Source organism: Sebastes umbrosus, chromosome 20, assembly GCF_015220745.1.
Source record: "Sebastes umbrosus isolate fSebUmb1 chromosome 20, fSebUmb1.pri, whole genome shotgun sequence".
Classification (NCBI taxonomy): Eukaryota; Metazoa; Chordata; class Actinopteri; order Perciformes; family Sebastidae; genus Sebastes; species Sebastes umbrosus.
The window spans coordinates 19717046-19739817 of NC_051288.1; the positions used below are offsets into that span (position 1 = coordinate 19717046).

The 22772-nt window shown below is 37.0% G+C and overlaps 2 protein-coding genes across 48 annotated transcripts in view; one reads left to right on the forward strand and one right to left on the reverse strand.

Moving 5' to 3' along the window:
• LOC119478916 overlaps positions 1-22772 on the forward strand; it is a 47992-nt gene that overhangs the window by 17372 nt on the left and 7848 nt on the right. Inside the window, exons 3-12 of one of the 2 annotated variants that reach the window (XM_037753990.1) lie at positions 7493-7555; positions 8933-8995; positions 10908-11087; positions 11440-11577; positions 12713-12836; positions 15524-15615; positions 16999-17061; positions 20446-20625; positions 20978-21115; positions 22251-22374. In XM_037753990.1, coding sequence (XP_037609918.1) covers positions 7493-7555; positions 8933-8995; positions 10908-11087; positions 11440-11577; positions 12713-12836; positions 15524-15615; positions 16999-17061; positions 20446-20625; positions 20978-21115; positions 22251-22374 — 1165 coding nt within the window. The remainder of the gene's footprint in view (positions 1-7492; positions 7556-8932; positions 8996-10907; positions 11088-11439; positions 11578-12712; positions 12837-15523; positions 15616-16998; positions 17062-20445; positions 20626-20977; positions 21116-22250; positions 22375-22772) is intronic. The other variant, XM_037753991.1, reaches the window with a different exon arrangement.
• Positions 1-22772, reverse strand: part of LOC119478922 — a 41250-nt gene that overhangs the window by 16866 nt on the left and 1612 nt on the right. For 2 of the 46 annotated variants that reach the window (XR_005204559.1, XR_005204558.1), the window contains exons 1-2: positions 15254-15354; positions 4869-4967 (exon numbers count right to left, since the gene is read on the reverse strand). Coding sequence is in view for 15 of the 46 variants with exons in the window: in XM_037754002.1 (XP_037609930.1) it covers positions 3739-4131; positions 13704-14352 (1042 nt within the window). In the remaining 31 variants the exon portion in view is untranslated. The other 44 variants (XR_005204563.1, XR_005204545.1, XR_005204564.1 and 41 more) reach the window with 42 other exon arrangements.

The window sequence follows — 22772 nt, forward strand, 5'->3', positions numbered from 1 at the left end:
ACATTTATACATACACTCTCTGAGTAAGCATTTCAGCCCTGTAACTAACTAATATTTCCATTACTAGATGCTCATGCACTGTCCAAAACAATGACAAATGCACATCACAAGTTACCAGAACCACGTTGTATCAAAAAAAAGTATTTAATTTTCAAAAGCACCAAATTCTCAATGGTAAAAGCATGCAACCAAGCTAATGTTTGTTATTGTTTTTTTGACATACTATACTATGACTTTTCTTTCATGAATTTGTTTGACATACTATACTATGACTTTTTTTCATAAAATTCTAAATTTTTTTTTCCCGACATACTGGGCTATGATTTTTTTTATTTATTTTTTTTTTCCCGACATTTTTAGCCAATTTTCTATTGAAATTAGGGCTGTCATGAATAAATCTTTTGTGCTTCAGCAGCGATATCCGTCTGAGAATAACTAATAATAATTAATGTTAAATATGAATAATGTTGTGGGATTATTCCTTATTCCATGGGCTATTTGTGGATTTATACATTTATATTACATACTTATATATGAAAAAAAAGCATTCAATACTGATTTAGAGGTCGATTACCATGGCAACGGTCGAAGCTTCGAAGCATTCGGGTCAACCCTAATTGAAATATAGGCTATAATTTTTTTTCCTGCAATTTTTGGTCTCAGTCCTGATTTTGTGTTTTTTAATGGGTGTCTTGGTCGCTATTTTGAGGCTCATTGGAGACATTAAGACTTTCAGAATAGTATGTTTTGGGCTGTGTTTGTGTCTCAGTCAATCACACTCAGTCATGTTGGTTGCCGCTTGCTCAGTTCTAAACCCAAATTGAGGCTACAAAAAGTCTCCTGTGGGCTTTGACACAAATACTGTGCATATAATCTACTTCAGTCTATGGTCCATGTGGTCTGATCTTCTCTGTATGTGTGTGCAGGACATCAACGCCCATGCCTGTGTGACAGGAAAGCCCATCAGCCAGGGAGGAATCCACAGACGTATCTCAGCCACCGGTCGTGGAGTTTTCCACGGCATCGAGAACTTCATCAACGAGGCGTCCTACATGAGCATGCTGGGCCTGACACCCGGCTTCCAGGACAAGACCTTCGTCATCCAGGTACACACATACACACATGGTTTGAGCATAGTAGAAACATTTTAGATGGAAATGTGCAGATATTTGCTCACAGATACTCGCAGGATTTAAGTTTTCATTTGAAATCATGATGAAGGGTTTTAGAGCCTCAATCAGAGCCATGCCATCTGTTTTAGCCCGGCCCTGATGTTATAACCTAAACCGGCCACATGGTGGCACCAGAGGAATGTGCTCTGAATCAAAGTTTATGGTTGAGTAAAACAGGGTATAACCATTAACAGTGTTTACTACTGATATTATTTAATGATTAAAAAGTGATTGTCATAGTGATGTTGGACCGTGGTGATTATTCCCTTGCTGTGACTTTTCACAGGGCTTTGGTAATGTGGGTCTCCACTCCATGAGGTACCTGCACAGGTTTGGGGCCGAGTGTGTGGGCATCGGTGAGATTGATGGAGCCATCTACAACTCAGAGGGCATCGACCCCAAACAGCTGGAGGACTACAAACTGGTTCTCCCTTCCCCTCACTTCTGCCTCTTTTCTTTTATCTTTTTATTAGGGCTGTCAATCGGTTACAATATTTAATTGCGATAAATCGCATGATTGTCCATGATTTATCACGATATATCGCAATTTATCTGTTCAAATGTACCTTAAAGGGAGATTTGTCAAGTATTTAATACTCTTATCAACATGGGAGTGGGCAAATATACTTGCTTTATGCAAATGTATGTATATATTTATTATTGGAAATCAATTATCAACACAAAACAATGACAAATATTGTCCAGAAACCCTCACAAGTACTGCATTTAGCATAGAAAAATATGCTCAAATCATAACATGGCAAACTCAAGCCCAACAGGCAACAACAGCTGTCAGTGTGTCAGTGTGCTGACTTGACTATGACTTGCCTTAAACTGCATGTGATTATCATAAAGTGGGCATGTCTGTAAAGGGGAGACTTGTGGGTACCCATAGAACCCATTATCATTCACATATCTTGAGGTCAGAGGTCAAGGGATCCCTTTGGAAATGGCCGTGCCAGTTTTTATCATCTTTTAACCAATCCCTTGTAATTTGTTTAATTATTACTACCTCTATTACTAGGAATAAGTGTGAATCTTTTTCTTCTGGTATTTTCCCAAACAGTAAGATTAGTGAGTTTTTATTTAGAGAAATACCAAAAATATTTGATAGTTCTCTAATGAAATTTTCCCAGAAGCCACTTGACCAAAAATATATGACGAATATTTAATGTTGCAGCAAAAAATCCACAATGTAATACACATATGTAAATATAATATCTAAACAAAGACGGTGAAACCCAAACAATAACCAGAGTAAATTATCTTGAAAACAAGAAGCAAGAGTCATGTTAACTATATTCCAGCCTTTATTGTGTAAGCAACATATTTTTATATTACGGTCTTTTGCTCATTTTTACACGTTTCCTCAAGCTTATCAAAAATAATTTCACAAAAGCATTTCATTTAGTTTTTTTCCAATGTCTATATTATACAGAATAATAATTTTCTTCCCAAACAAAATCTTAAAACAAACAGTACAGAGGGGAAGTTTAATCAAAAATAATTCAACACACAGAGGAGTGAAGACCAAACGGTAAGATGTCTGATGAGTTGTGATGTTTCATCCTGCAGGACATGTACCTGAATGCTGGCGGTGTGACTGTGTCTTATTTCGAGTGGCTGAAGAACCTCAACCATGTCAGCTATGGAAGACTGACCTTCAAATATGAGAGAGACTCAAACTACCACCTGCTCAGTGAGTACAAAACCGCTCTTTACTTCCTCCATAACCCGCAGACAGACTAGAGTGTCATGAGACACAATCAGAAGATACATTGTCATAACTTTTTAAACACGTGCGACACAATTCTAAAGCAATATATAAACACCAGAACCAGAAATTACACAGATGTACATGACAAACGTATTAGGGGCCGTTCACATGTTGTATCTAAAAACACATGGAAAACGCCAGCCGTGCTGCTTTCATCCTTTTATACAAGGTGCTTGGGAGGTTTCGCTCCTGTCGCGCCTGCTGTTACTAAGCAGCCAAAACCGTCGCGCTGAGATGATGATGATGGTAATTTAGCAGGAAGCTTCACAGACTAACTAAACTCAGTCACATGAGTAACAACCAATTACCAATTAAAGAAAGTTACATTTCTGGGACGCAGCAACATGCACTGCAGCATGTTGCTGCGTCCCAGAAATTAAACTCGCACACTCAAAAATAAGTGCTTTGAAAAGCTTGCACGGCGTCACTCTCAATTTTGAGCGCACAAAAATCGCGGCATGTGAACGGCCCCTTACAAATCAGAAAAGAATATGTAATTGATTTTCCAACCCAGATACCTATTCATGAATTAAAATGGCACGATGAAGCTTAAATAATCAGTTATTTATAATGATCCATTTTGTAGTTTTTTTTTTTTTTCTGTGCTTACTTATTCATCATCAGTTGGGTTGGGTGGGGTGGGGAGAGTGCCCTCACCTTCTGGCTCATCCGGACGTCCTTCCTCAAGAGACAGGGCCCTTTGTCTCATTTGTGGAAAATCTTCCTCAAACCTCTCAATTAGTTTGCCTTCTACCTCAACCATTACACAGAGATATGTAGTTACGGTACCCCTATCGGACTTGAGGCTGACTGCACTGTCTTGTTGTTTTTCCTCAAATTCAGGATATTGTTTCTTCATTGCATTCAGCCATTCTATTGCATGAGTGCTATAGAACGTGAGGTTGCATATTTTACCTTTAGCATTGGTATCATGACGCAGAGTGTCTTTATTGTTACGCAGTGTTTCTTTTCTGAATCTTTTCTTTTGTTCATCAGTAGATCCTTGAGGGTATTCAAAAGGCCTAGATTTAACACCAGTATTGTTTATGCCCAATTCGGCCATTCCCTCTAATAAGGAGGGTGGCAGGGCCATTCGTTTCATTTTTTGAAAATCTTCCTCAAAGCTGTCCATCAGTTCGCCTGTTACCACAACCGTTACAGTAGGTTTTAAAGTTATGGTACCTTCCTTGCACTTAAGGACAATTGTATCGCCCTGTCGCTCTTCCTCGAGTTCAGGATATTGTTCCTTCATTGCATTCAGCCATTCTCTTACAAGATTGCTACACAACATGAGGTTGCATTTTTCACCTTCAGCATCTGTATCATAAAACAGAGTGTCTTTCTTGCCACGCAGTGTTTTCACTCTGATCCTTTCCTTTTGATTTTCGTTAGCTCCTTCAGGGTATTCAAAAGGACGAGCGTTACCACCAGCAGCCATCTATATTAAAACAAAAAAAGAACCATTATTTTCTTTAAATGCACACGCTACTGATAAATGGTAAAACACATTCAGTACTCAGATGTGCTGTGCTGTTATACCTTGTATGTCTCTTGGCGTTGTGATGCTCTGGATGTCTCAGTGGGGCGGCGGATTCTCTGGCTCTGCAGCTGCTTCTTGAAGACACAAGTTAACTCTTCTGTTACTGCACCTTCAGATTGTTTCAGTTCATGCTGTGGTTACTGAAAAAGGTGTTTTTCCAAAGAATATTTTGTAAAGATTTTAATTCTGAAGATTACTACAATCAAGGGCAACTTTATCTTTCAATCTTTTCCTGGCTGTCTGTTTTACATCACTGACAATACTGCTCATCTATTTTTAAATGCAAGATTCATTTGTTTTTAAATTTAACTTAAAAGAAAAAAAATCTAAATAGCATTCAGTCAAAAAGAATTTGAAGGTCAAATAGATGTATTCTTACCGAAACTGTGGCGACTCAGGCAGCGTCAGTGATGTGATCACGTTGTGATGCTCTGGATGTCTCAGTAGGGTGGCGGATTCTCTGGCTCTGCAGCTGCTTCTTGAAGACACAAGTTAACTCTGTTAAGTGTTACTGCACCTTCAGATTGTTTCAGTTCATGCTGTGGTTACTGAAAAAGGTGTTTTTCCAAAGAATATTTTGTAAAGATTTTAATTCTGAAGATTACAACAATCATGAGCAACTTTATCTTTCAATCCTTTCCTGGCTGTCTGTTTTACATCACTGACAATACTGCTCATCTATTTTTAAATGCAAGATTCATTTGTTTTTAAATTTAACTTAAAAGAAAAAAAATCTAAATAGCATTCAGTCAAAAAGAATTTGAAGGTCAAATAGATGTATTCTTACCGAAACTGTGGCGACTCAGGCAGTGTTGGTGATGTTGCTGTGCAAGTTCAGCAAAAACACATTCAGTACTCAGATGTGCTGTGCTGTTATACCTTGTATGTCTCTTGGCGTTGTGATGCTCTGGATGTCTCAGTGGGGCTGCGGATTCTCTGGCTCTGCAGCTGCTTCTTGAAGACACAAGTTAACTCTGTTAAGTGTTACTGCACCTTCAGATTGTTTCAGTTCATGCTGTGGTTACTGAAAAAGGTGTTTTTCCGAAGACTATTTTGTAAAAATTTAAATTCTGAAGTTTACAACAATCATGGGCAACTTCATCTTTCAATCTTTTCCTGGCTGTCTGTTTTACATCACTGACAATACTGCTCATCTATTTTTAAATGCAAGATTCATTTGTTTTTAATATAACTTAAAAAAATCTAAATTGCAATTCAGTCAACAAGAATTTGAAGGACAAATAGATGTATTCTTACCGAAACTGTGGGGACTCAGGCAGCGTTGGTGATGTGGCTGTGTAAGTTCGGCGAACAATGGTGTCGGCTGATGTGAAATCTCTGCCCAAGAGGTCTGTTCTCTTGGACAACTCCTTTCCCCTTTTGTTTATACTCTCTGCCTTGTTCACATACAGCCAATCATAAAATGGTACAGTCATTTTCCCCATATATGGCCTTATCGGAGAAGTTGTAAAACTAGATGAACTGGTATTTCTTTTATGTCTCTAATTTCTCTTTTATTTCTTCTAGTGTCTGTGCAGGAAAGTTTAGAGAGGAAGTTTGGCAAGCAGGGAGGACCCATCCCAGTCGTACCCACTGCTGACTTCCAGGCCAGAGTTGTTGTGAGTGACATCTGCGTCACACAGATAATCACAAACAGACCAGTGCCAGGTCTGCACTGGTACATACTATGTTCGCATTCTGAAGTCTGACACTGACAAAAGCTTTTACACGTTATAAAACTGTCAGCCATATAAATGGGAGCTTTGCAACCGTAAACAGAGTTACAACTCACTCAGTATTGTGTGACAAAGTTTATCCTGTTTTAAGATGGTGACCAACCGACTTTTTTTGGGACATACTATACTGGGATTTTTATTTTATTTTTTTCCACATACTATACAATTGCTTTTTTGCGTCTTTCTACATACTATTCAATGAATTTTCTTCGACATACTATACTATAACTTTTTGGGGATTTTTTTGGACATACCAAACCATGACATTTTTTATTTGTATTATTATTATTTATTTTTTATGACATATTCTTCTATGACTTTTTCTGCCGTTTTTTTTTGACATGCTTTACTATGACTTTTTTTCAACATACTAGGATGCATTTTCATCTTTTCTCGACATACTATACTACGGCTTTTTTTTGCATTTTTGACATACTATGACTTTATTCGACTTACTATACCATGACATTTTTTGAATTTCTTTCAACATACTTTACTATGACTTTTTTTCTACATACTACACAATGACCTTTTTGATTTTTTTTTTTACATACTATACTATGACATTTTTTGACTGACTTTTTAGACATACTATACTTCAATGTTTTTGCATTTGTTTGACATAATATACTATGACTTTTCAAAAAAAATTCGACACAGTATACTGTGACTTTTTTTCAACATACTATACTATGACATTTTTATGACATATTATAGGTCCATCCCCGGATATACCCAGGCAATATAACACTCAAATCCCCGGCACTAGCACAGACACTGGCTTTTTGCTTGCTTTTCTTTCTACTGGAGGACATTCCAACCGTATATCACACAATGGGAGTAGGTGTGTCCCAAACTTTCCAGTTTTAATCCTCTTGATTGACACCATGCAGACACACCTGAAATAACAACAATATCATAAAAATTACATGCAACAAAGCTCTCACACACATTTATACATACACTCTCTGAGTAAGCATTTCAGCCCTGTAACTAACTAATATTTCCATTACTAGATGCTCAAGTGCTGTCCAAAACAATGACAAATGCACATCACAAGTTACCAGAACCACGTATCAAAAAAAGTATTTAATTTTCAAAAGCACTGAATTCTCAATGGTAAAAGCATGCAACCAAGCTAATGTTTGTTATTATTGTTAATAATGATACAATTTTGACCTCAACCATTAATCATGTCAGAACTACTTTGCATACTTACGGTTTATAAAGTGTCCTTCTTGAGATTAACATTCATCTTCCTTTGCAGGGTGCCTCTGAGAAGGATATTGTTCACTCTGGGTTGGCCTACACCATGGAGAGATCTGCCCGGGTAAGTGACATAACACAGTCCAAACTGTTTTAGTGAGCAGTCACCATATTATCTAGAACAGTGGTTCTCAAACTTTTTTCACCAAGTACCACCTCAGAAAATATTTGGCTCTCCAAGTACCACCATTATGACCGATGTTAAAATACAGCAGCGTAGGCCTACCCTATATGGCACTTAAACTCTCACACAAATCTCATACTACGCAAGGGGCAGCCTCTCACACAAGGCCTGCATGATATGAAGAACATCTACGATGTGCAATAACACTGTTCAATATTGCGATGACGATATGACTTGCGATAAATAAACAAATGTTGAAGTGTGCATATTAGCTATACATATACTGTATTTGAAATATAACAAGGCTAGATGTTGTTTCTAGAGCAGCAACAGTAATGTTTACAACAGCAAAGTCATCATATAAACTCCATGAAAATGAAAATACTAAGTGAATTTGTTCGACATACTATACTATAACTATTTTTGCATTTTTTATGACATTCTTCTATGACTTTTTTTTAATTCTTTTTTTACATATAATGCTATGACTTTTTTCGACTTACTATACCATGACATTTTTTTAATTTCTTTCGACATACTATACTATGACTTTTCTTCTACATACTACACAATGACTTTTTTGCATTTTTTTTTGACTGACTTTTTCGACATACTATACTATAACGTTTTTGCATTTGTTTGACATAATATACTATGACTTTTTAAAAAAAAAATCCGACACAGTATACTATGACATTTTTTTTGACATACTATACTGTGACTTTTTTTTAGACATACTATACTGACATTTTTATGACATATTATAGGTCCATCCCCGGATATACCCAGGCAATATAACACTCAAATCCCCGGCACTAGCACAGACACTGGCTTTTTGCTTGCTTTTCTTTCTACTGGAGGACATTCCAACCGTATATCACACAATGGGAGTAGGTGTGTCCCAAACTTTCCAGTTTTAATCCTCTTGATTGACACCATGCAGACACACCTGAAATAACAACAATATCATAAAAATGACATGCAACAAAGGTCTCACACACATTTATACATACACTCTCTGAGTAAGCATTTCAGCCCTGTAACTAACTAATATTTCCATTACTAGATGCTCAAGTGCTGTCCAAAACAATGACAAATGCACATCACAAGTTACCAGAACCACGTATCAAAAAAAGTATTTAATTTTCAAAAGCACTGAATTCTCAATGGTAAAAGCATGCAACCAAGCTAATGTTTGTTATTATTGTTAATAATGATACAATTTTGGCCTCAACCATTAATCATGTCAGAACTACTTTGCATACTTACGGTTTATAAAGTGTCCTTCTTAAGATTAACATTCATCTTCCTTTGCAGGGTGCCTCTGAGAAGGATATTGTTCACTCTGGGTTGGCCTACACCATGGAGAGATCTGCCCGGGTAAGTGACATAACACAGTCCAAACTGTTTTAGTGAGCAGTCACCATATTATCTAGAACAGTGGTTCTCAAACTTTTTTCACCAAGTACCACCTCAGAAAATATTTGGCTCTCCAAGTACCACCATTATGACCGATGTTAAAATACAGCAGCGTAGGCCTACCCTATATGGCACTTAAACTCTCACACAAATCTCATACTACGCAAGGGGCAGCCTCTCACACAAGGCCTGCACGATATGAAGAACATCTACGATGTGCAATAACACTGTTCAATATTGCGATGACGATATGACTTGCGATAAATAAACAAATGTTGAAGTGTGCATATTAGCTATACATATACTGTATTTGAAATATAACAAGGCTAGATGTTGTTTCTAGAGCAGCAACAGTAATGTTTACAACAGCAAAGTCATCATATAAACTCCATGAAAATGAAAATACTAAGTGAATTTGTTCGACATACTATACTATAACTATTTTTGCATTTTTTATGACATTCTTCTATGACTTTTTTTTAATTCTTTTTTTACATATAATGCTATGACTTTTTTCGACTTACTATACCATGACATTTTTTTAATTTCTTTCGACATACTATACTATGACTTTTCTTCTACATACTACACAATGACTTTTTTGCATTTTTTTTTGACTGACTTTTTCGACATACTATACTATAATGTTTTTGCATTTGTTTGACATAATATACTATGACTTTTTAAAAAAAAAAAATCCGACACAGTATACTGTGACTTTTTTTTCGACATACTATACTGACATTTTTATGACATATTATAGGTCCATCCCCGGATATACCCAGGCAATATAACACTCAAATCCCCGGCACTAGCACAGACACTGGCTTTTTGCTTGCTTTTCTTTCTACTGGAGGACATTCCAACCGTATATCACACAATGGGAGTAGGTGTGTCCCAAACTTTCCAGTTTTAATCCTCTTGATTGACACCATGCAGACACACCTGGAATAACAAAGGCATCATAAAAAATGACATGCAACAAAGCTCTCACACACATTTATACATACACTCTCTGAGTAAACATTTCAGCCCTGTAACTAACTAATATTTCCATTACTAGATGCTCATGCACTGTCCAAAACAATGACAATATGCACATCACAAGTTACCAGAACCACGTTGCATAAAAAAAAGTATTTAATTTTCAAAAGCACCAAATTCTCAATGGTAAAGGCATGCAACCAAGCTAATGTTTGTTATTGTTTTTTTGACATACTATACTGACTTTTCTTTCATGAATTTGTTTGACATACTATACTATGACTTTTTTTCATAAAATTCAACATACTATACTGTGATTTTTTTCCCCCGACATTTTTAGCCAATTTTCTATTGAAATTAGGGCTGTCATGAATAAATCTTTTGTGCTTCAGCAGCGATATCCGTCTGAGAATAACTAATAATAATTAATGTTAAATATGAATAATGTTGTGGGATTATTCCTTATTCCATGGGCTATTTGGGGATTTATACATTTATATTACATACTTATATATGAAAATACTGATTTAGAGGTCGATTACCATGACAACAGTCGAAGCTTCGAAGCATTCGAGTCAACCCTAATTGAAATATATAATTTTTTTTCCTGCAATTTTTGGTCTCAGTCCTGATTTTGTGTCTTTTAATGGGTGTCTTGGTCGCTATTTTGAGGCTCATTGGAGACATTAAGACTTTCAGAATAGTATGTTTTGGGCTGTGTTTGTGTCTCAGTCAATCACACTCAGCAGTGTTGGTTGCCGCTTGCTCAGTTCTAAACCCAAATTGAGGCTACAAAAAGTCTCCTGTGGGCTTTGACACAAATACTGTGCATATAATCTACTTCAGTCTATGGTCCATGTGGTCTGATCTTCTCTGTATGTGTGTGCAGGACATCAACGCCCATGCCTGTGTGACAGGAAAGCCCATCAGCCAGGGAGGAATCCACGGACGTATCTCAGCCACCGGTCGTGGAGTTTTCCACGGCATCGAGAACTTCATCAACGAGGCGTCCTACATGAGCATGCTGGGCCTGACACCCGGCTTCCAGGACAAGACCTTCGTCATCCAGGTACATGCATACACACGTGGTTTGATCATAGTAGAAACATTTTAGGTGGAAATGTGCAGATATTTGCTCACAGATACTCGCAGGATTTAAGTTTTCATTTGAAATCATGATGAAGGGTTTTAGAGCCTCAATCAGAGCCATGCCATCTGTTTTAGCCCGGCCCTGATGTTATAACCTAAACCGGCCACATGGTGGCACCAGAGGAATGTGCGCTGAATCAAAGTTTATGGTTGAGTAAAACAGGGTATAACCATTAACAGTGTTTACTACTGATATTATTTAATGATTAAAAAGTGATTCTCATAGTGATGTTGGACCGTGGTGATTATTCCCTTGCTGTGACTTTTCACAGGGCTTTGGTAATGTGGGTCTTCACTCCATGAGGTACCTGCACAGGTTTGGGGCCAAGTGTGTGGGCATTGGTGAGATTGATGGAGCCATCTACAACTCAGAGGGCATCGACCCCAAACAGCTGGAGGACTACAAACTGGTTCTCCCTTCCCCTCACTTCTGCCTCTTTTCTTTTATCTTTTTATTAGGGCTGTCAATCGGTTACAATATTTAATTGCGATAAATTGCATGATTGTCCATGATTTATCGTAATATATCGCAATTTATCTGTTCAAATGTACCTTAAAGGGAGATTTGTCAAGTATTTAATACTCTTATCAACATGGGAGTGGGCAAATATACTTGCTTTATGCAAATGTATGTATATATTATTGGAAATCAATTATCAACACAAAACAATGACAAATATTGTCCAGAAACCCTCACAGGTACTGCATTTAGCATAAAAATTATGCTCAAATCATAACATGGCAAACTCAAGCCCAACAGGCAACAACAGCTGTCAGTGTGTCAGTGTGCTGACTTGCCTTAAACTGCATGTGATTATCATAAAGTGAGCATGTCTGTAAAGGGGAGACTTGTGGGTACCCATAGAACCCATTATCATTCACATATCTTGAGGTCAGAGGTCAAGGGATCCCTTTGGAAATGGCCGTGCCAGTTTTTATCATCTTTTAACCAATCCCTTGTAATTTGTTTAATTATTACTACCTCTATTACTAGGAATAAGTGTGAATCTTTTTCTTCTGGTATTTTCCCAAACAGTAAGATTAGTGAGTTTTTATTTAGAGAAATACCAAAAATATTTGATAGTTCTCTAATGAAATTTTCCCAGAAGTCACTTAACCAAAAATATATGACGAATATTTAATGTTGCAGCAAAAAATCCACAATGTAATACACATATGTAAATATAATATCTAAACAAAGACGGTGAAACCCAAACAATAACCAGAGTAAATTATCTTGAAAACAAGAAGCAAGAGTCATGTTAACTATATTCCAGCCTTTATTGTGTAAGCAACATATTTTTATATTAAGGTCTTTTGCTCATTTTTACACGTTTCCTCAAGCTTATCAAAAATAATTTCACAAAAGCATTTCATTTAGTTTTTTTCCAATGTCTATATTATACAGAATAATAATTTTCTTCCCAAACAAAATCTTAAAACAAACAGTACAGAGGGGAAGTTTAATCAAAAATAATTCAACACACAGAGGAGTGAAGACCAAACAGTAAGATGTCTGATGAGTTGTGATGTTTCATCCTGCAGGACATGTACCTGAATGCTGGCGGTGTGACTGTGTCTTATTTCGAGTGGCTGAAGAACCTCAACCATGTCAGCTATGGAAGACTGACCTTCAAATATGAGAGAGACTCAAACTACCACCTGCTCAGTGAGTACAAAACCGCTCTTTACTTCCTCCATAACCCGCAGACAGACTAGAGTGTCATGAGACACAATCAGAAGATACATTGTCATAACTTTTTAAACACGTGCGACACAATTCTAAAGCAATATATAAACACCAGAACCAGAAATTACACAGATGTACATGACAAACGTATTAGGGGCCGTTCACATGTTGTATCTAAAAACACATGGAAAACGCCAGCCGTGCTGCTTTCATCCTTTTATACAAGGTGCTTGGGAGGTTTCGCTCCTGTCGCGCCTGCTGTTACTAAGCAGCCAAAACCGTCGCGCTGAGATGATGATGATGGTAATTTAGCAGGAAGCTTCACAGACTAACTAAACTCAGTCACATGAGTAACAACCAATTACCAATTAAAGAAAGTTACATTTCTGGGACGCAGCAACATGCACTGCAGCATGTTGCTGCGTCCCAGAAATTAAACTCGCACACTCAAAAATAAGTGCTTTGAAACGCTTGCACGGCGTCACTCTCAATTTTGAGCGCACAAAAATCGCAGCATGTGAACGGCCCCTTACAAATCAGAAAAGAATATGTAATTGATTTTACAACCCAGATACCTATTCATGAATTAAAATGGCACGATGAAGCTTAAATAATCAGTTATTTATAATGATCCATTTTGTAGTTTTTTTTTTTTTTCTGTGCTTACTTATTCATCATCAGTTGGGTTGGGTGGGGTGGGGAGAGTGCCCTCACCTTCTGGCTCATCCGGACGTCCTTCCTCAAGAGACTGGGCCCTTTGTTTCATTTGTGGAAAATCTTCCTCAAACCTCTCAATTAGTTTGCCTTCTACCTCAACCATTACACAGAGATATGTAGTTACGGTACCCCTATCGGACTTGAGGCTGACTGCACTGTCTTGTTGTTTTTCCTCAAATTCAGGATATTGTTTCTTCATTGCATTCAGCCATTCTATTGCATGAGTGCTATAGAACGTGAGGTTGCATATTTTACCTTTAGCATTGGTATCATGACGCAGAGTGTCTTTATTGTTACGCAGTGTTTCTTTTCTGAATCTTTTCTTTTGTTGATCAGTAGATCCTTGAGGGTATTCAAAAGGCCTAGAGATAACACCAGTATTGTTTATGCCCAATTCGGCCATTCCCTCTAATAAGGAGGGTGGCAGGGCCATTCGTTTCATTTTTTGAAAATCTTCCTCAAAGCTGTCCATCAGTTTGCCTGTTACCACAACCGTTACAGTAGGTTTTAAAGTTATGGTACCTTCCTTGCACTTAAGGACAATTGTATCGCCCTGTCGCTCTTCCTCGAGTTCAGGATATTGTTCCTTCATTGCATTCAGCCATTCTCTTACAAGATTGCTACACAACATGAGGTTGCATTTTTCACCTCCAGCATCTGTATCATAAAACAGAGTGTCTTTCTTGCCACGCAGTGTTTTCACTCTGATCCTTTCCTTTTGATTTTCGTTAGCTCCTTCAGGGTATTCAAAAGGACGAGCGTTACCACCAGCAGCCATCTATATTAAAACAAAAAAGAACCATTATTTTTTTGTAACGCTCCTGATAAATGGTACAACACATTCAGTACTCAGACGTGCTGTGCTGTTATACCTTGTATGTCTCTTGGTGTTGTGATGCTCTGGATGTCTCAGTGGGGCGGCGGATTCTCCGGCTCTGCAGCTGCTTCTTGAAGACACAAGTTAACTCTGTTAAGTGTTACTGCACCTTCAGATTGTTTCAGTACATGCTGTGGAAGTTTACAACAATCATGAGCAACTTCATCTTTCAATCTTTTCCTGGCTGTCTGTTTTACATCACTGACAATACTGCTCATCTATTTTTAAATGCAAGGTTCATTTGTTTTTAATATAACTTAAAAAAAATAAATCTAAATAGCAATTCAGTCAAAAAGAATTTGAAGGACAAATAGATGTATTCTTACGGAAACTGTGGCGACTCAGGCAGCGTCAGTGATGTTGCTGTGCAAGTTCGGCGAAAACACATTCAGTACTCAGACGTGCTGTGCTGTTATACTTTGTATGTCTCTTGGCGTTGTGATGCTCTGGATGTCTCAGTGGGGCGGCGGATTCTCCGGCTCTGCAGCTGCTTCTTGAAGACACAAGTTAACTCTGTTAAGTGTTACTGCACCTTCAGATTGTTTCAGTTCATGCTGTGGTTACTGAAAAAGGTGTTTTTCCAAAGACTATTTTGTAAAGATTTTAATTCTGAAGATTACTACAATCAAGGGCAACTTTATCTTTCAATCCTTTCCTGGCTGTCTGTTTTACATCACTGACAATACTGCTCATCTATTTTTAAATGCAAGATTCATTTGTTTTTAAATTTAACTTAAAAGAAAAAAAATCTAAATAGCATTCAGTCAAAAAGAATTTGAAGGTCAAATAGATGTATTCTTACCGAAACTGTGGGGACTCAGGCAGCGTTGGTGATGTTGCTGTGTAAGTTCGGCGAACAATGGTGTCGGCTGATGTGAAATCTCTGCCCAAGAGGTCTGTTCTCTTGGACAACTCCTTTCCCCTTTTGTTTATACTCTCTGCCTTGTTCACATACAGCCAATCATAAAATGGTACAGTCATTTTCCCCATATTTGGCCTTATCGGAGAAGTTGTAAAACTAGATGAACTGGTATTTCTTTTATGTCTCTAATTTCTCTTTTATTTCTTCTAGTGTCTGTGCAGGAAAGTTTAGAGAGGAAGTTTGGCAAGCAGAGAGGGCCCATCCCAGTCGTACCCACTGCTGACTTCCAGGCCAGAGTTGCTGTGAGTGACATCTGCGTCACACAGATAATCACAAACAGACCAGTGCCAGGTCTGCACTGGTACATACTATGTTCGCATTCTGAAGTCTGACACTGACAAAAGCTTTTACACGTTATAAAACTGTCAGCCATATAAATGGGAGCTTTGCAACCTTAAACAGAGTTACAACTCACTCAGTATTGTGTGACAAAGTTTATCCTGTTTTAAGATGGTGACCAACCGACTTTTTTTGGGACATACTATACTGGGATTTTTATTTTATTTTTTTCCACATACTATACAATTACTTTTTTGCGTCTTTCTACATACTATTCAATGAATTTTCTTCGACATACTATACTATAACTTTTTGGGGATTTTTTTGGACATACCAAACCATGACATTTTTTATTTGTATTATTATTATTTATTTTTTATGACATATTCTTCTATGACTTTTTCTGCCGTTTTTTTTGACATGCTTTACTATGACTTTTTTTCAACATACTAGGATGCATTTTCATCTTTTCTCGACATACTATACTACGGCTTTTTTTTTGATTTTTGACATACTATGACTTTATTCGACTTACTATACCATGACATTTTTTGAATTTCTTTCAACATACTTTACTATGACTTTTTTTCTACATACTACACAATGACCTTTTTGATTTTTTTTTTTACATACTATACTATGACATTTTTTGACTGACTTTTTAGACATACTATACTTCAATGTTTTTGCATTTGTTTGACATAATATACTATGACTTTTCAAAAAAAATTCGACACAGTATACTGTGACTTTTTTTCAACATACTATACTATGACATTTTTATGACATATTATAGGTCCATCCCCGGATATACCCAGGCAATATAACACTCAAATCCCCGGCACTAGCACAGACACTGGCTTTTTGCTTGCTTTTCTTTCTACTGGAGGACATTCCAACCGTATATCACACAATGGGAGTAGGTGTGTCCCAAACTTTCCAGTTTTAATCCTCTTGATTGACACCATGCAGACACACCTGAAATAACAACAATATCATAAAAATTACATGCAACAAAGCTCTCACACACATTTATACATACACTCTCTGAGTAAGCATTTCAGCCCTGTAACTAACTAATATTTCCATTACTAGATGCTCAAGTGCTGTCCAAAACAATGACAAATGCACATCACAAGTTACCAGAACCACGTATCAAAAAAAGTATTTAATTTTCAAAAGCACTGAATTCTCAATGGTAAAAGCATGCAACCAAGCTAATGTTTGTTATTATTGTTAATAATGATACAATTTTGACCTCAACCATTAATCATGTCAGAACTACTTTGCATACTTACGGTTTATAAAGTGTCCTTCTTGAGATTAACATTCATCTTCCTTTGCAGGGTGCCTCTGAGAAGGATATTGTTCACTCTGGGTTGGCCTACACCATGGAGAGATCTGCCCGGGTAAGTGACATAACACAGTCCAAACTGTTTTAGTGAGCAGTCACCATATTATCTAGAACAGTGGTTCTCAAACTTTTTTCACCAAGTACCACCTCAGAAAATATTTGGCTCTCCAAGTACCACCATTATGACCGATGTTAAAATACAGCAGCGTAGGCCTACCCTATATGGCACTTAAACTCTCACACAAATCTCATACTACGCAAGGGGCAGCCTCTCACACAAGGCCTGCATGATATGAAGAACATCTACGATGTGCAATAACACTGTTCAATATTGCGATGACGATATGACTTGCGATAAATAAACAAATGTTGAAGTGTGCATATTAGCTATACATATACTGTATTTGAAATATAACAAGGCTAGATGTTGTTTCTAGAGCAGCAACAGTAATGTTTACAACAGCAAAGTCATCATATAAACTCCATGAAAATGAAAATACTAAGTGAATTTGTTCGACATACTATACTATAACTATTTTTGCATTTTTTATGACATTCTTCTATGACTTTTTTTTAATTCTTTTTTTACATATAATGCTATGACTTTTTTCGACTTACTATACCATGACATTTTTTTAATTTCTTTCGACATACTATACTATGACTTTTCTTCTACATACTACACAATGACTTTTTTGCATTTTTTTTTGACTGACTTTTTCGACATACTATACTATAACGTTTTTGCATTTGTTTGACATAATATACTATGACTTTTTAAAAAAAAAATCCGACACAGTATACTATGACATTTTTTTTGACATACTATACTGTGACTTTTTTTTAGACATACTATACTGACATTTTTATGACATATTATAGGTCCATCCCTGGATATACCCAGGCAATATAACACTCAAATCCCCGGCACTAGCACAGACACTGGCTTTTTGCTTGCTTTTCTTTCTACTGGAGGACATTCCAACCGTATATCACACAATGGGAGTAGGTGTGTCCCAAACTTTCCAGTTTTAATCCTCTTGATTGACACCATGCAGACACACCTGGAATAACAAAGGCATCATAAAAAATGACATGCAACAAAGCTCTCACACACATTTATACATACACTCTCTGAGTAAGCATTTCAGCCCTGTAACTAACTAATATTTCCATTACTAGATGCTCATGCACTGTCCAAAACAATGACAATATGCACATCACAAGTTACCAGAACCACGTTGCATAAAAAAAAGTATTTAATTTTCAAAAGCACCAAATTCTCAATGGTAAAAGCATGCAACCAAGCTAATGTTTGTTATTATTGTTAATAATGATACAATTTTGACCTCAACCATTAATCATGTCAGAACTACTTTGCATACTTACGGTTTATAAAGTGTCCTTCTTGAGATTAACATTCATCTTCCTTTGCAGGGTGCCTCTGAGAAGGATATTGTTCACTCTGGGTTGGCCTACACCATGGAGAGATCTGCCCGGGTAAGTGACATAACACAGTCCAAACTGTTTTAGTGAGCAGTCACCATATTATCTAGAACAGTGGTTCTCAAACTTTTTTCACCAAGTACCACCTCAGAAAATATTTGGCTCTCCAAGTACCACCATTATGACCGATGTTAAAATACAGCAGCGTAGGCCTACCCTATATGGCACTTAAACTCTCACACAAATCTCATACTACGCAAGGGGCAGCCTCTCACACAAGGCCTGCACGATATGAAGAACATCTACGATGTGCAATAACACTGTTCAATATTGCGATGACGATATGACTTGCGATAAATAAACAAATGTTGAAGTGTGCATATTAGCTATACATATACTGTATTTGAAATATAACAAGGCTAGATGTTGTTTCTAGAGCAGCAACAGTAATGTTTACAACAGCAAAGTCATCATATAAACTCCATGAAAATGAAAATACTAAGTGAATTTGTTCGACATACTATACTATAACTATTTTTGCATTTTTTATGACATTCTTCTATGACTTTTTTTTAATTCTTTTTTTACATATAATGCTATGACTTTTTTCGACTTACTATACCATGACATTTTTTTAATTTCTTTCGACATACTATACTATGACTTTTCTTCTACATACTACACAATGACTTTTTTGCATTTTTTTTTGACTGACTTTTTCGACATACTATACTATAATGTTTTTGCATTTGTTTGACATAATATACTATGACTTTTTAAAAAAAAAATCCGACACAGTATACTATGACATTTTTTTTGACATACTATACTGTGACTTTTTTTTCGACATACTATACTGACATTTTTATGACATATTATAGGTCCATCCCCGGATATACCCAGGCAATATAACACTCAAATCCCCGGCACTAGCACAGACACTGGCTTTTTGCTTGCTTTTCTTTCTACTGGAGGACATTCCAACCGTATATCACACAATGGGAGTAGGTGTGTCCCAAACTTTCCAGTTTTAATCCTCTTGATTGACACCATGCAGACACACCTGGAATAACAAAGGCATCATAAAAAATGACATGCAACAAAGCTCTCACACACATTTATACATACACTCTCTGAGTAAACATTTCAGCCCTGTAACTAACTAATATTTCCATTACTAGATGCTCATGCACTGTCCAAAACAATGACAATATGCACATCACAAGTTACCAGAACCACGTTGCATAAAAAAAAGTATTTAATTTTCAAAAGCACCAAATTCTCAATGGTAAAGGCATGCAACCAAGCTAATGTTTGTTATTGTTTTTTTGACATACTATACTGACTTTTCTTTCATGAATTTGTTTGACATACTATACTATGACTTTTTTTCATAAAATTCAACATACTATACTGTGATTTTTTTTCCCCGACATTTTTAGCCAATTTTCTATTGAAATTAGGGCTGTCATGAATAAATCTTTTGTGCTTCAGCAGCGATATCCGTCTGAGAATAACTAATAATAATTAATGTTAAATATGAATAATGCTGTGGGATTATTCCTTATTCCATGGGCTATTTGGGGATTTATACATTTATATTACATACTTATATATGAAAATACTGATTTAGAGGTCGATTACCATGACAACAGTCGAAGCTTCGAAGCATTCGAGTCAACCCTAATTGAAATATATAATTTTTTTTTTCCTGCAATTTTTGGTCTCAGTCCTGATTTTGTGTCTTTTAATGGGTGTCTTGGTCGCTATTTTGAGGCTCATTGGAGACATTAAGACTTTCAGAATAGTATGTTTTGGGCTGTGTTTGTGTCTCAGTCAATCACACTCAGTCATGTTGGTTGCCGCTTGCTCAGTTCTAAACCCAAATTGAGGCTACAAAAAGTCTCCTGTGGGCTTTGACACAAATACTGTGCATATAATCTACTTCAGTCTATGGTCCATGTGGTCTGATCTTCTCTGTATGTGTGTGCAGGACATCAACGCCCATGCCTGTGTGACAGGAAAGCCCATCAGCCAGGGAGGAATCCACGGACGTATCTCAGCCACCGGTCGTGGAGTTTTCCACGGCATCGAGAACTTCATCAACGAGGCGTCCTACATGAGCATTCTGGGCCTGACACCCGGCTTCCAGGACAAGACCTTCGTCATCCAGGTACACGCATACACACGTGGTTTGAGCATAGTAGAAACATTTTAGATGGAAATGTGCAGATATTTGCTCACAGATACTCGCAGGATTTAAGTTTTCATTTGAAATCATGATGAAGGGTTTTAGAGCCTCAATCAGAGCCATGCCATCTGTTTTAGCCCGGCCCTGATGTTATAACCTAAACCGGCCACATGGTGGCACCAGAGGGATGTGCGCTGAATCAAAGTTTATGGTTGAGTAAAACAGGGTATAACCATTAACAGTGTTTACTACTGATATTATTTAATGATTAAAAAGTGATTCTCATAGTGATGTTGGACCGTGGTGATTATTCCCTTGCTGTGACTTTTCACAGGGCTTTGGTAATGTGGGTCTTCACTCCATGAGGTACCTGCACAGGTTTGGGGCCAAGTGTGTGGGCATTGGTGAGATTGATGGAGCCATCTACAACTCAGAGGGCATCGACCCCAAACAGCTGGAGGACTACAAACTGGTTCTCCCTTCCCCTCACTTCTGCCTCTTTTCTTTTATCTTTTTATTAGGGCTGTCAATCGGTTACAATATTTAATTGCGATAAATTGCATGATTGTCCATGATTTATCGCGATATATCGCAATTTATCTGTTCAAATGTACCTTAAAGGGAGATTTGTCAAGTATTTAATACTCTTATCAACATGGGAGTGGGCAAATATACTTGCTTTATGCAAATGTATGTATATATTATTGGAAATCAATTATCAACACAAAACAATGACAAATATTGTCCAGAAACCCTCACAGGTACTGCATTTAGCATAAAAATTATGCTCAAATCATAACATGGCAAACTCAAGCCCAACAGGCAACAACAGCTGTCAGTGTGTCAGTGTGCTGACTTGCCTTAAACTGCATGTGATTATCATAAAGTGAGCATGTCTGTAAAGGGGAGACTTGTGGGTACCCATAGAACCCATTATCATTCACATATCTTGAGGTCAGAGGTCAAGGGATCCCTTTGGAAATGGCCGTGCCAGTTTTTATCATCTTTTAACCAATCCCTTGTAATTTGTTTAATTATTACTACCTCTATTACTAGGAATAAGTGTGAATCTTTTTCTTCTGGTATTTTCCCAAACAGTAAGATTAGTGAGTTTTTATTTAGAGAAATACCAAAAATATTTGATAGTTCTCTAATGAAATTTTCCCAGAAGCCACTTGACCAAAAATATATGACGAATATTTAATGTTGCAGCAAAAAATCCACAATGTAATACACATATGTAAATATAATATCTAAACAAAGATGGTGAAACCCAAACAATAACCAGAGTAACTTATCTTGAAAACAAGAAGCAAGAGTCATGTTAACTATATTCCAGCCTTTATTGTGTAAGCAACATATTTTTATATTAAGGTCTTTTGCTCATTTTTACACGTTTCCTCAAGCTTATCAAAAATAATTTCACAAAAGCATTTCATTTAGTTTTTTTCCAATGTCTATATTATACAGAATAATAATTTTCTTCCCAAACAAAATCTTAAAACAAACAGTACAGAGGGGAAGTTTAATCAAAAATAATTCAACACACAGAGGAGTGAAGACCAAACGGTAAGATGTCTGATGAGTTGTGATGTTTCATCCTGCAGGACATGTACCTGAATGCTGGCGGTGTGACTGTGTCTTATTTCGAGTGGCTGAAGAACCTCAACCATGTCAGCTATGGAAGACTGACCTTCAAATACGAGAGAGACTCAAACTACCACCTGCTCAGTGAGTACAAAACCGCTCTTTACTTCCTCCATAACCCGCAGACAGACTAGAGTGTCATGAGACACAATCAGAAGATACATTGTCATAACTTTTTAAACACGTGCGACACAATTCTAAAGCAATATATAAACACCAGAACCAGAAATTACACAGATGTACATGACAAACGTATTAGGGGCCGTGCACATGTTGTATCTAAAAACACATGGAAAACGCCAGCCGTGCTGCTTTCATCCTTTTATACAAGGTGCTTGGGAGGTTTCGCTCCTGTCGCGCCTGCTGTTACTAAGCAGCCAAAACCGTCGCGCTGAGATGATGATGATGGTAATTTAGCAGGAAGCTTCACAGACTAACTAAACTCAGTCACATGAGTAACAACCAATTATCAATTAAAGAAA